At 52.2% G+C, this 14353-nt stretch overlaps 1 protein-coding gene across 1 annotated transcript; it reads left to right on the top strand.

The window, feature by feature from the left end:
* On the top strand, nucleotides 1-1110 carry LOC129355790 (CCAAT/enhancer-binding protein alpha-like). The gene is given in 2 exon segments (XM_055025399.1): nucleotides 1-607; nucleotides 609-1110. Coding segments are annotated over 2 exon segments (879 nt in total). The 5' UTR covers nucleotides 1-173; the 3' UTR covers nucleotides 1054-1110.
* The last annotated feature ends 13243 nt before the right edge of the window (nucleotides 1111-14353 follow it).

The raw sequence follows: 14353 nt of genomic DNA, 5'->3' as shown, positions 1-14353 counted from the left end.
ATCAGCCCCGCAGCCCGCAGCTCCACGCAGCTTCTCTCTACGCCACGCAGAGCCTCGTCTCGCTCCGTGTCCCGCCAGCTGGTCTCACCTGAGCTCCTCACCTGCGCGGCCCGTCGTGTCTCACCCTGGATTCGCGGAGCGTCTCGCCATGCACGCCGGGCTTTAGGTTCTCCATGGAGCTGTCCAACCTGTACGAGGCGGCGCCGCGGCCCCTGATGAGCAGCCTGACCCACGGCCAGCAGCCCCCCTCCGGCTACAGAGACCCGGCGGACCTCGGTGGGGACATCGGAGACAACGAGACCTCCATCGACCTGAGCGCCTACATCGACCCGTCGGCGTTCAACGACGACTTCCTGGCCGACCTGTTCCACCACGGCGCGCGGCAGGACAAGCTGAAGATGATGAGCGGAGACTTCGAGTCGGCGGCCCCGCAGCAGCTCTACATGCCCGGCTACATGGACTCCAAGATGGAGCCCTTCTACGAGCACAACCCGCCGCGCATCCGCCCAGTGGCCATCAAGCAAGAGCCGCGGGACGACGAGGACCTGAACCTCAGCCTGCCGCCCTCCTACCACCACCCGCACCCCCACCCGCACTCCCAGTACTCCCCACCACCAACAGCCGCCGCCGCAGCAGCAGATGCCGCACCTGCAGTACCAGATCGCGCACTGCGCGCAGACCACTATGCACCTCCAGCCGGGACACCCGACCCCGCCGCCGACCCCGGTGCCCAGCCCGCACCACCCGCACCACCCGCAGCAGGGCGGCCTGAAGCTGCTGGAGCACCAGCGGGGGGCCGCCAAGTCCAAGAAGCACGTCGACAAAAGCAGCCCGGAGTACCGGTTGCGGCGCGAGCGCAACAACGTGGCGGTGCGCAAGAGCCGCGACAAGGCGAAGATGCGCAACCTGGAGACGCAGCAGAAGGTGGTGGAGCTGACGGCCGACAACGAGCGGCTGCGGCGCCGCGTGGAGCATCTGACCCGGGAGCTGGACACGCTGCGGGGCATCTTCCGGCAGCTTCCCGACGGGTCCTTCAAGCCGCTGGGCAGCTGAGGGGCGCGGGCCTGGGACTGGATCCGAACTGGACCGGATGGATTACCTGGCAGCTGAACTTCACCGGAACATCCGGAACATCTGGGCCGGTTCTCCTCCAGCAGCTACCAAACGAACCAAAGCGCACAAACTGATAGACTGGAAGCAGCTTTGGTTCGTTCCGGACGTGTTTCTCACCGAACCGGACCCAGAACGTGTTACTGGACCACCAACCCACTGCCTGAGCTGGACCAGACCGGACTCACTCTGGCGGTTCTGCCCGGCGTTTGTGCCTTTCTGAACCTCCTGTGCCTTATCCCTCCAGAACCGAACCGAACCGAGCCCGATCCATGCAGTCAGCTGCACCAGAACTGTGAGGAGGCTGGATCTGGCTGCGCCGAACCCCCTCAGACTGGACCCGAACCTGCGCTCTCATGCACCTTGTCCCAGACATAACGGTACTGACCCGGTACCGATCCGGACTGAACAGAACGTTCTGCTCTAACTGTGAACTGGGCGGCTCTTCCTCTCCTCCAGTGAGTCATCCTCACTCACTCAGTGCCTTCCGATCGTGACCTTTGACCCGCTCCGTCTGTTCGGAACCGAGGAAGCAGCACTTTGTTCGAACCTTCCTGACCCAAATGTAAAATAATTCTCTATATAAATAAATATATGAATGAATATGAAATACCAAAAACTGCAGCAATGTAATAAAGCAGCTTGTTTCATCTCATCTTCCTGTTTCTGTGCTGGAATCCTCAGATTAAAGATAATCCAGATTATTGATCACTGATCATCCTGACTGATGAGGCCCAAGCTGTGGCTCGGGGGCCATTGGTGGTCCAGAACTGTGTTTACTCATCAGGTGAAATTATTAAAATATTCATTTTTAGTAACTAATAAAATAAACAGAACCAGGCTTGTTGCAGACAAATTCGCTTTGGTTCTATTTATTACACTAAAGCTCGGCGCCGACCCGAATCCTGTTTTCACTAAACAGCAAACATATGAAAATAATAATCAGAAGACTTTATTTTATTTTTCTTGATTTTATTTTTCTATATTGTTTTCTTGCAAAACAGATGACGTCACATATGTTTTGCTGATGTGACGTCAGAGGTTCTGATGCATCTGATTGGTTCTGGTGAAATTCCTTTTCCTGTTTCTGAACCGCAAGGCTCCGCCCACTGCAGAAACACCTGAAGAAACTCACCTGTCTCATTGTGACAGATTTTTATCTTCTGTTGCAAACAGATCAGCTCAAATCTGTCACTGAAACGGGTCAGGAACCAGCCCACATCACCACCCCTCCACCGCCGTGCTCAGTCCCAGGTGTTTCTGCTTCCCTCCCTCCAGAGGACTTTTTTCCCAGAAGCCTCGGCTCTGCTAACCTGAGTCTGGCAGCCATCTTGTTTCAGAGACAACAGGCTTTTTGTGTCCTGACCTTTGACCTTTAGCCTGCTACCTGAGGCCAACTGAGAATAAAACAGGAGCATTTTCAGGTAAAAACAGAAATCCAGAATTAGGAGAATAAATCAGAACAGATCAAAATGACAATTTGAAACAATAAACCAGAATCAGGATAAAAATGTTAGATGTTATTTCAATACATCAGGACTGAAAACAGAAAAATCTTAGAATATAACCAAGATTAAAGCAAGACAAAACCTGGATTAAGATGAAATGGAGACATCAGAAAGCCTCAAAAACAGATTAATAATCTATAAAAGTCCAGACTGAATTAAGATTAGAGAGAAAATAATAAAACAAATATCAGCATAAAGTCATTCAGAACAACTGATCATAACCCAAAAATAAAAACCTGGATTAAACCAGGATATAATCTGGAGGAAACCCAGATTATGTCAGTTCAAATCAGTGTATTCTAGAGGAGCTCAGTACCGAACCAGAACCAGAACCAGAACCCAGGCAGCTCTGGTTCCTTCTCACGGTTTTGCTAAATAAAAACAGCAGATTTCCCAAAAATGTAAATCCTCTCATCAGAGATGGATCAGAACCAGAACCAGAACCATCAGCTGATTTATGGGTTTCTGTGCTGAAAAGGAAGAAAACATGTGTTAGAGGAGAACCGGGCCAAACCCGAGCGCCAAGCGGGTCCAGATCAAAAGTTCTGATAAGACTGAACGTTTGGCCGCGAGCCGGCGAGGAAGAGGAGGAGGAAGATACCTGGAATGAAGCTGCGGACTCCTGATTCCCTCTGGATCCGACCTGGACAGATCCGGATCCCAGCAGAACCTCTCAGCGCAGCGCGGCGGTCCGAACATCTGCAGGTTCTGTTCAATAAAACACAAAGATTCATTCCTGAGCAGCTGAAGGTTTTCTGCCCCAGATTAAAACATGGAGCTTCTTCCTGGCAGCAGCAGGACGATCTGGAGATTAATTATTGATTAGCTGATCAATAACCAGATGCTGACGGTGATCAACAGATTATCCCGACTGAAGGAGGTGAAGCCGATTTACGGAGCAGGAAGGTTTTCATTTCAACAGTTTTCTTGTAGATTCTGGATCCTCGATGAATTGATTCCTGAATTAGTCGATTAGTTCAGTAACTGATTCATCTGGTTGTTTCAGTTCTCATGGTGGTCGGATCAGAACCAGTTTCTGATAGCAGATCCGACCCTCCTCTCACTGGGCTGTAACTCTGTGGTTCTGGCCCAACCCGACTCGGCGTGTGAACGATCTCGGACCTGTAGCGGGGTTCTTGGAGCGAAGCCGGCCATGTTGGCCGCTCGCTCTTCCTGCGCATGGAAGACATTATCCTGTTAGCGGCTGGAACGCTTCCCCGCTTTCATTCCCTGCTCCTTTCCAGGTTCTGAGCTGAGTCCCGCACCGGGCCAGAGCCAGAACCAGGGTCCAGGCCCGGCTGGCCAGACTTCAGGGGGAATAACCCTCTCTCACAATCAGAGGAGCTGAAGCTGCTTCCAGCTCTGCTACTGACAAGCTGCTGAGGCTCCACCAGGTAGCAGGAACACGGCTACAGATCACCACAGTTAGCATCACCCCAGATAGCATCACACTGTTAGCATCACCTCAGTTAGCATCACCACTGTTAGCATTACCACAGTTAGCATCACCCCAGATAGCATCACCACTGTTAGCATCACCTCAGTTAGCATCACCACTGTTAGCATCACCACAGTTAGCATCACCCCAGATAGCATCACCACTGTTAGCATCATCACAGTTAGCATTACCGGAGATAGCATCACCGCAGTAAGCATCACCACAGTTAGCATCACCGCAGTTAGCATCACCACAGTGAGCATCACCACTGTTAGCCTCACCGGAGATAGCATCACCACAGTTAGCATCACCGGAGATAGCATCACCACAGTTAGCATCACCGCAGTTAGCATCACCACAGTAAGCATCACCACAGTTAGCATCACCGGAGATAGCATCACCACAGTTAGCATCACCGGAGATAGCATCACCACAGTTAGCATCACCGCAGTTAGCATCACCACAGTTAGCATCACCGGAGATAGCATCAGCATAGTTAGCATAACCACAGTTAGCATCACCACAGTTAGCATCACCGCAGTAAGCATCACCACAGTTAGCATCACCGGAAATAGCATGACCACAGTTAGCATCACCACAGTTAGCATCCCCACAGTTAGCATCAGTGCTTTCAGCATTAGTCCTGTCAGTTGGGTCTATCAATATACTTATTGGTCATATCTTCTATGAATGAATGTTGTCAGTAGCTCCTTGTTTTCTGTTTCCAGTTTTTTCTTCCATATTTCCAGTTTGACTCCAGTTTTCCCATCAGTGAATTTCCAGGAATTCACAACTTGATCTTTTCGGTTTTAGACCAGGATTTGCAAAGTTTGCCGCCAGCCTGGAGGTTTAGGACAACCAATCCAAGTTCTACTGGTCCGACCAGGCTGGTTCTGGACTCAGATCAGTTTTAACCTCAGTGGTTTCACCTGAACTGGACCTGCAGCTTGAACCGGACCAGGTTCCCAGGCTCGGTACCGGGTCGGCGAGGTGCTCTCCTGCAGCAGAACATGTGATGCTGTTTGTTTCAGAGTCCTGGTTTCGTTGACACGTGGTGAGTCCGAGGCCCGGTTTGCCTATCTGTTCTGTTTGGCCAGGGTTGAACATTAACCAGAACTTTTCACTCTGCTGAGAGGACAGGCGGTTCTGTCCCACTTTGTCCTCTGGACGTGTCCGACAGGGCCTGCAGTTCTGGACTGGATCCAGAACCACCGGATCTAATCCCCTGGTTAGTCCTGGTCCAGCAGAAGTCCAGTCCAGTCCAGTTCAACTAGCTCAAAAGTGTTCATACAGCACCGCTAATGTTGAACGTAGCAGGTTTTTTGAGGTTTTAGAGTCGGTCCCACAGCATGATGCTTCTGCCGCCTGCAAACATCCTGGAGCCAAACAGCAGCAGACAATTGGAACAGACAGCTAGCTTTTGGAAAATCATTGGCCTCGGAAATATTCAAGATGGCTCTCAAGGGCAATTTAATTTTGCACTAAATTTGCCAATATTTATCACACATAACTAGGAATCATATTTCCTGATATGTTTTTAACTTCAAATTTCAAATTAGATGAGTGTTTGGTGTCAAATCATAACCTATATTTTGAAACGTAGAAATCAAATATATTATTTATATCTTGTGTTTCCTTTTTCTGGTGGACATTTTTCAAAATGGCCACTATTGTTGTCATGCAGAATAATTACTTGCACTAAAACAGCAAAGTCTGAAAATAAGACTAACATTCCTTAAAAGAATCTTAGATCCACGAAACAACTAGCAGGAGCTAACGCTAACCCTGAAGATCGATGTCTGTCTTCTTCTCCTTCCAGTTTACAGCCGCTGTGAAACTCGCTACCAGCAAAGTCCCCAGTTTCTGATGCTGCATTGAAGTCTATGAACAGGCCGACCAGAGAGGAGACGTAAAGGTCAAAGAGGTCATGAAACACCTTTAAGCAATAAGTGGTTCAAAAGGCTGGAAAGAATGCCGTCATCTTAAGACTCAAGTGAAAAACATGTTAGCATTAGCATGCTAATGCTAACACCTCAGTGATGAGCAGCAGCTTTAACCGCATCTCTGAAGAACTGCAGCACGGTTCTGACCGCCTGTTGGATGTTGGTGAGAAGGTCCAACCGACCTGCTGGTTATCTGCCAATAGCAGGTTCTGGTTCTGAACCAGTGGGATCCAGATGTTTTGGATCAGAGAAACCCAAAAGGAGCGGTCCGGTCTGATTTCCTGTTTACAGCAGATGGAGCCGTAAACAGTCCAGCAGAACATCTGGATCTTCTCCCTCTGAAGGTCCACATTCCGAACCGAGACAAACAGAACTTCACAGAGGAGATGCATCTGCTGGTCTGAAGAACTCCTGGTTCTGATACCGGTTCTGGTAGAAGGGTAGCAGTTCAGACCTGATGGGAAATCATTCATTTCACTTTACAGAATCTAAAAAGTGTGGAGTGCCGCTGTGTACAACCAGCTTCAGCTGCAGGCCTCCACCAGCTCCCAATGTCTAGAGACGTTCCGGTGTTTTCAGGTCCAGTCAGAACCCGTCTGTCAGCATGAAGCAAAACAACAGATCAGAACCAAAGCATCAGTCTGGGATCGGGTCCACAGAATCTCAGGAGAACCTGGATCCACACCTGAACCAGAACCTCCTGGGAGCCCAACCCACCAGAACCGCTTCAATGACGCCAGAAGCAGGTGCAGAAGAACCAGAACATCTGGCACGCTGCAGGCCTCACTGCCTCAACTGAGGTCAAAGGTCATGATACAATAATGAGAAAGAGGATCTACTGACTGAAGGAAAAAGAACTGAAACTAAAATCTGGATCCAAACACAAGAAAGAACCAAACAGAAAGGAATGACGGAAAGACATGACTGATATAATGAACGACCCGACGAGATCTTCGTCCCCTGAATCTCCTCCCAGGTGACGACAAACACCTGGAGGTGTGACGTCACAAGACGGCTTGTTGGACCTCATCAGAACAGAACCGCTGCTGGACCTGAAGTTTTCTAAGTTCATCGTTTCCCCAGCATCTGTTTGGCCCGGCGCCGGTCCGCTTCTCTATAAAGTTTGGTTCACTTGGTGAGGAGTGAATGCTAACCGACCTCTGACCTGTGGTCCTCCAATCTTCGGTCTGGGTTCGGTTGAAGTGAACTCTGGTTCAGTTTCATATGTGAACGCCAAGCGGACCGGAGACCACTCCAAAAGCAGAAAGTGACTACAGAGCAGGGCATTCTGGGTAAAAACAACCAAAACTAACATGCTAGCCTAGCGCTAGCAGCAGAAATGGCTCCTGGTCTTCAGCCAAAGACTAAAGAGAAATCCTCCAACACTAAACTCTGACGCCTCCATCTTGTTTCATCTGGTGAAACAGGAAGTTGCTCTCAGTGTCTTCAGAGGTTTTAGTGTTGTTTCCTGCAGTGGTTCTTGGTGCAGCGCCCCCACAGGCCAGGAGGGGAACAGGCTGGTTGGACTCAGAACCACAGCAGCTGGAGATGTTAAATGTTCAAATGAACTGAGCCTCATGGACTACCAGGAGAAAATGTCCTGATGTTCCTGCTCTGACTGTTTGCCAGGAGATCCTTCGGATCTCATGAATGTGTGAGTCGGTCTGCTGCCAGAACAAGCCGGCCCCAACAAGCTGCAAACAGCTTAGGAAGCAGCAGGAAGGGAAACTGAAAGCGTTTCCTGCGGTGGCTGCGCGGCGCAGGACGTGTCTGGAGGCGCTCCAGGGCCCGCTGCGAGCGCAACGGGTGAATAAAGGTTCAGAATCTGAGTGCGGGTCCAGTTCAGAGCAGAATCTGATAACTGTGCTCAGACTCGGCGTTAATAATTCACAGGACTGAGGCTCCGGCTCATTGCAGCTCCTGCGAGGCTGCTGGCAGCAGCTGCTGCAGGGAAAACACCCGCCCCGCTCCAGAACCGCTCCAGAACCGCTCCAGAACCGCTCCAGAGCTGCTCTAGAACCGCTCCAGAACCACTCCAGAACCGCTCCAGAGCTGCTCTAGAACCGCTCCAGAACCACTCCAGAACCGCTCCAGAACCGCTCCAGAACCGCTCCAGAACCGCTCCAACGCCAGGTCCAGAACCGCTCCAGAACCGCTCCAACGCCAGGTCCAGAACCGCTCCAGAACCGCTCCAGAGCTGCTCTAGAACCGCTCCAGAACCACTCCATAACCGCTCCAGAACCGCTCCAGAACCGCTCCAGAGCTGCTCCAGAACCGCTCCAGAACCACTCCATAACCGCTCCAGAACCACTCCATAACCGCTCCAGAACCGCTCCAGAACCGCTCCAGAGCTGCTCCAGAACCGCTCTAGAACCGCTCTAGAGCTGCTCCAGAACCGCTCTAGAACCACTCCCACCCCGCTCTAGAACCGCTCTAGAGCCGCTCTAGAGCCAGGTCCAGAACCGCTCCAGAACCAGGTCCAGAGTGTGGGAAGCAGCACCGGCAGACACTCTGCTGTGATACCATCTCTAAGTGACACTGAACACACCGCGATGCGTTCAAGCGCCTGCCGAATACAAGCAGCAGCTTCAGAAGTCCAGGTTTTACAACAGAACCGGACCGGCTTCATTCAGCCAATAGAGACGGACCGGAGAGTCTGGGCAGAGTCCTTCAGGTCAGGTCCCACGAGCCTCTTCCACCAGAACCAGAACCCAGAACCAAACGTTTCCAATGAAAGAGTTTGGATCCAATCCAAACTCCAGAAGAGACTGAGTCAGAAACAACGAGTCTGGTTCAGGTCCAGGAACCAAGTTGCTGCAATCAGCAACAAAGTTCTGATCAGGAGTCACATCTTGACCGGTTCTGCTCTGCTCTGAGACCAGCACTTGTTCTGATCAACAATATCGGGTCAGAACCTGCAGGTACTGGCAGGAGCAGAACCAACGAGACAAGATCAGCCGGTACAGACTTTGGACTGGGAGGACTGGTTCTGGTTCTGAGACTTGGAGTAAAACTTGAAGAGGTTTCAGTTTCTGGGTCTGGAGGTTCTGGAGGTCCAGATGGTTCAGATGCCATCCAGGCTCCGCCCCCTCCGTCCTGCTGCGCCTCTGCTGCAGCTGAGCAGGAAGCTGAATGAGGAAGCAGCCGGCTTCCCAGCATGCAGCGGGGCTGACAGGTCACTGCGGTGGACGCGTCATGACTCAGCAGTTTGGCTCAAACCAAAGCCGAGTTCCCACGAAGTGATGAAGAGGAAGGCCAGAGAGACGAAGGCTTCTAATTGGTTCTGATGCCGACTGCGGTTGGTTCAGACTCAACTGTCCTGCATGTCCCTCAGCGTGTCCAGCTGCAGCAGAGCGCTGCGTCTCTCTGCTCTCTTCTTCTCTTCCTCTTTCTGCTATTTGCATATTTAAACTTCTTCTCAATTTTGAAACGAGCAGAAACGTCTCTGAATCAGTCAACAGAATCAGCTGATTCCTGCGCTCATCTGGCTTTTGTCCCCTGTGGGCTTCTGTCCAGGTCCTGGTGCTGCAGTGTCCTCCAGGGACAGAAGGACAGCTGAGACAGGAGTACAGGACCTGCAGCTGCAGGAAAAACCTCAATAAATAATCAATAATCAATGGTGCATGCATGTGCAGCTCATCCTGCCGTCCTGAATGAGAGGACAGCAGCAGCAGAGCGCCGGATCAGCCTGATGCAAGCGGCCTGCAGGGGATTCAATCATTTCCATTTAAACTTCAACACTGAAGAGGGAAAGTTTGTGGTGAAAGCTTGTTGTTGCTTTCAGAGGGACGTAAATAATCTGCTCTGCTGCAAGCAGCCAGCAGGAGCTGCAGGGAGGTTCTGCTGGGATTATTCAGAAAAACATGTGAAAGCCGTGACTTCGTCATGCCCACACCGGGTCGGACCATGCAGCCGGGTCGGAACCTGAGTCCAGCGGCTGAGCTGGCAGCAGGTCTGAGGACGGGCAGCGCCGGGAAGCGGCGCATGGCCGCTTCCCGGCCATGCGCTATGACCTTCTTGGCTTTGGGGTCAGAACCGTCTGACTGCGCCGCCCTTAAATCTGCAGAATGAACCAGAAAGTCGGAACCGAGCATTGAGACCTTCTGAGCATCAGGTTCGTCCTCATGGTCGACTTCCTCCAACCGTGTCTTCGGTCAGAGGTCTCTTCGGTGCTGCTGTATCACAGACCTCTGCAGCAGTTCTTTGCAGAACCTTGGATGAGTTGAAGCAACGTTTAATTTTTCTCTGAGCGACGGCAGCGCTGCAGGACGGAATCAGGTTTCCACATTTCACTGTTTCAGCCTAAAAATAAAAACTGCTGCCTTCATGTCTTCCTGTTACTAAACGACCTGCGATGTTTCTGATGCATATCTGGGTCTCCTGCTGCTGTAACGTTTCCCGCTGTGAAGACGCTGCAGGAACCCTGAGCGGCTGGCAGCGGCCAGGCGTGAGAGGTCAGAGTTCAGCGTTAGCGGCGCTCCGGTCAAAGTCCCGCTGCCAGGCGCGTGCTGCTATGTTTGTTCTGGGGGGCAGAGTCCAGGAGGGCTGACCTGCTGGGGGCGGAGCCTGTCGCCTCGGGGGTCAGTGGGTTTCTGCACTCCTTTATGATCTGCACACAGCAGGCTTTTACTTTGGCGGGTCCCCCTGCAGAAACGATCATTTTCAACCTGAATATTTCTCTGGGATCGTCGTTTGTTCTCAAACAAGGATCTTGTTTGGGATTTCAGATCATTCAGCAGCTGGAGGATCTGGGAGCGTTTCTGCCGAAACCAGTTTGTTTCAGGCTGAAGCTAAATCGCTTCTGCTCCAGGTTTCCTCACAACTGCACAGCAGCAACTTGTTGCTCATGCACAAATCTTCTGTCTTCATGGCTCCATTCAGGCAGATCGTCGTTGGAGTGTTGGAGTAGGGGATGTTGGAGTTGAGGGTGTTGGAGTAGGGGATGTTGGAGTATGGGGTGTTGGAGCTGGGGGTGTTGGAGTAGGGATGTTGGAGTAGGGGATGTTGGAGTAGAGGTGTTGGAGTAGGGGATGTTGGAGTAGGGGATGTTGGAGTTGGGGGTGTTGGAATAAGGGGTTGGAGTAGGGATGTTGGAGTAGGGGATGTTGGAGTTGGGGGTGTTGGAATTGGGAGTGTTGGAGTAGGGGTGTTGGAGTAGGGGATGTTGGAGTAGGGGATGTTGGAGTAGGGGTGTTGGAGTTGGGTTGTTGGAGTTGGGGGTGTTGGAGAAGGGGATGTTGGAATAGGGGATGTTGGAGTAGGGGTGTTGGAGTTGGGGGTGTTGGAGTAGGGGATGTTGGAGTAGGGGTGTTGGAGTTGGGGGTGTTGGAGTAGGGGATGTTGGAGTATGGGGTGTTGGAGTTGGGGGTTTGGAGTAGGGGATGTTGGAGTAAGGGGTGTTGGAGTTGGGGGTGTTGGAGTTGGGGGTGTTGGAGTAGGGGATGTTGGAGTTCGGGATGTTGGAGTAGGGGTGTTGGAGTTGGGGGTGTTGGAGTAGGGGATGTTGGAGTAGGGGATGTTGGAGTAGGGGTGTTGGAGTTGGGGATGTTGGAGTAGGGATGTTGGAGTACGGGTGTTGGAGTTGGGGGTGTTGGAGTAGGGGATGTTAGAGTATGGGTGTTGGAGTTGGGGTGTTGGAGTAGGGATGTTGGAGTATGGGTGTTGGAGTTGGGGTGTTGGAGTAGGGATGTTGGAGTATGGGTGTTGGAGTTGGGGATGTTGGAGTATGGGTGTTGGAGGTAGGGGTGTTGGAGTAGGGGATGTTGGAGTAGGGGTGTTGGAGTTGGGGTGTTGGAGTAGGGATGTTGGAGTATGGGTGTTGGAGTTGGGGGTGTTGGAGTAGGGGATGTTGGAGTTCGGGATGTTGTAGTAGGGGTGTTGGTGTTGGGGGTGTTGGAGTAGGGGACGTTGGAGTAGGGGATGTTGGAGTAGGGGTGTTGGAGTTGGGGATGTTGGAGTAGGGATGTTGGAGTACGGGTGTTGGAGTTGGGGGTGTTGGAGTAGGGGATGTTAGAGTATGGGTGTTGGAGTTGGGGTGTTGGAGTAGGGATGTTGGAGTATGGGTGTTGGAGTTGGGGTGTTGGAGTAGGGATGTTGGAGTATGGGTGTTGGAGTTGGGGATGTTGGAGTATGGGTGTTGGAGGTAGGGGTGTTGGAGTAGGGGATGTTGGAGTAGGGGTGTTGGAGTTGGGGTGTTGGAGTAGGGATGTTGGAGTATGGGTGTTGGAGTTGGGGGTGTTGGAGTAGGGGATGTTGGATTATGGGGTGTTGGAGTAGGGGTGTTGGAGTTTGGGATGTTGGAGTAGGGGTGTTGGAGTAGGGGTGGTGGAGTTGGGGTGTTGGAGTTGGGGATGTTGGAGTATGGGTTGGAGGTAGGGGTGTTGGAGTAGGGGATGTTGGAGTAGGGGTGTTGGAGTTGGGGTGTTGGAGTAGGGATGTTGGAGTATGGGTGTTGGAGTTGGGGGTGTTGGAGTAGGGGATGTTGGAGTATGGGGTGTTGGAGTAGGGGTGTTGGAGTTGGGGGTGTTGGAGTAGGGGTGTTGGAGTTGGGGTGTTGGAGTAGGGGGTGTTGGAGTAGGGGATGTTGGAGTAGGGATGTTGGAGTTGGGGGTGTTGGAATTGGGGCTGTTGGACTAGTGGGTGTTGGAGTAGGGGATGTTGGAGTAGGGGATGTTGGAGTAGGGGTGTTGGAGTAGGGGATGTTGGAGTAGGGGTGTTGGAGTTGGGGTGTTGGAGTAGGGGATGTTGGAGTAAGGGGTGTTGGAGGTGGGGGTGTTGGAGTAGGGGATGTTGGAGTAGGGATGTTGGAGTAGGGTTGTTGGAGTAGGGGATGTTGGAGTAGGGGTGTTGGAGTTGGGGGTGTTGGAGTAGGGTGTTGGAGGTGGGGGTGTTGGAGTAGGGGATGTTGGAGTAGGGGATGTTGGAGTAGGGTTGTTGGAGTAGGGGATGTTGGAGTAGGGGTGTTGGAGTTGGGGGTGTTGGAGTAGGGGATGTTGGAGTATGGGGTGTTGGAGTATGGGGTTTGGAGGAGGGGGTGTTGGAGTAGGGGATGTTGGAGTTGGAGTTGGGGGTGTTGGAGTAGGGGATGTTGGAGTAAGGGATGTTGGAGTAGGGGATGTTGGAGTAGGGGATGTTGGAGTAGGGGGTGTTGGAGTAGGGGATGTGGAATAGGGGATGTTGGAGTAGGGGGTGTTGGAGTAGGGGATGTTGGAGTTGGGGGTGTTGGAGTAGGGATGTTGGAGTTGGGGGTGTTGGAGTAGGGGTTGGAGTTGGGGGTGTTGGAGTAGGGGATGTTGGAGTAAGGGATGTTGGAATAGGGGATGTTGGAGTAGGAGATGTTGGAGTTGGGGGTGTTGGAATTGGGGGTGTTGGAGTAGGGGATGTTGGAGTAGGGGGTGTTGGAGTAGGGGATGTTGGAGTTGGGGGTGTTGGAGTACGGGTGTTGGAGTTGGGGGTGTTTGAGTAGGGGATGTTGGAGTAAGGGATGTTGGAGTAGGGGTTGTTGGAGTAGGGGTTGTTGGAGTTGGGGTGTTGGAGTTGGGGTGGTTGGAGTAGGGGTGTTGGAGTAGGGGATGTTGGAGTTGGGGATGTTGGAGTAGGGTTGTTGGAGTTGGGGGTGTGGGAGTAGGGCTGTTGGAGTAGGGGTTGTTGGAGTAGGGAATGTTGGAGTAGGGGGTGTTTGAGTAGGTGATGTTGGAGTATGGGATGTTGGAGATGGGGGTGTTGGAATTGGGGTGTTGGAGTAGGGGATTTTGGAGTAGGGGATGTTGGAGTAGGGGTGTTGGTGTTGGGGGTGTTGGAATTGGGGGTGATGGAGTAGGGGTGTTGGAGTTGGGGGTGTTGGAGTAGGGGGTGTTGGAGTAGGGGATGTTGGAATAGGGGATGTTGGAGGAGGGGGTGTTGGAGTAGGGGATGTTGGAGTTGGGGGTGTTGGAGTAGGGGATGTTGGAGTAAGGGATGTTGGAGTAGGGGATGTTGGAGTAGGGGGTGTTGGAGTAGGGATGTTGGAATAGGGAATGTTGGAGTAGGGGGTGTTGGAGTAGGGGATGTTGGAGTTGGGGGTGTTGGAGTAGGGGATGTTGGAGTAAGGGATGTTGGAGTAGGGAATGTTGGAGTAGGGGATGTTGGAGTTGGGGTTGTTGGAATTGGGGGTGTTGGAGTAGGGGTTGTTGGAGTAGGGGATGTTGGAGTTGGGGGTGTTGGAGTAGGGGGTGTTGGAGTAGGGGATGTTGGATTTGGGGTTGTTGGAGTTGGGGATGTGGTAGTTGGGCTGTTGGAGTAGGGGTTGTTGGAGTAGGGGATGTTTGAGTAGGTGATGTTGGAGTAGGGGATGTTGGAGATGGGGGTATTGGAAT

The sequence above is a fragment of the Poeciliopsis prolifica genome, unplaced genomic scaffold, assembly GCF_027474105.1.
Source record: "Poeciliopsis prolifica strain line A6 unplaced genomic scaffold, Auburn_PproV2 SCAFFOLD146, whole genome shotgun sequence".
NCBI lineage: Eukaryota > Metazoa > Chordata > Actinopteri > Cyprinodontiformes > Poeciliidae > Poeciliopsis > Poeciliopsis prolifica.
Note: the sequence above shows the minus strand (reverse complement) of the source record. Positions and strands in the feature narration are given on the sequence as shown.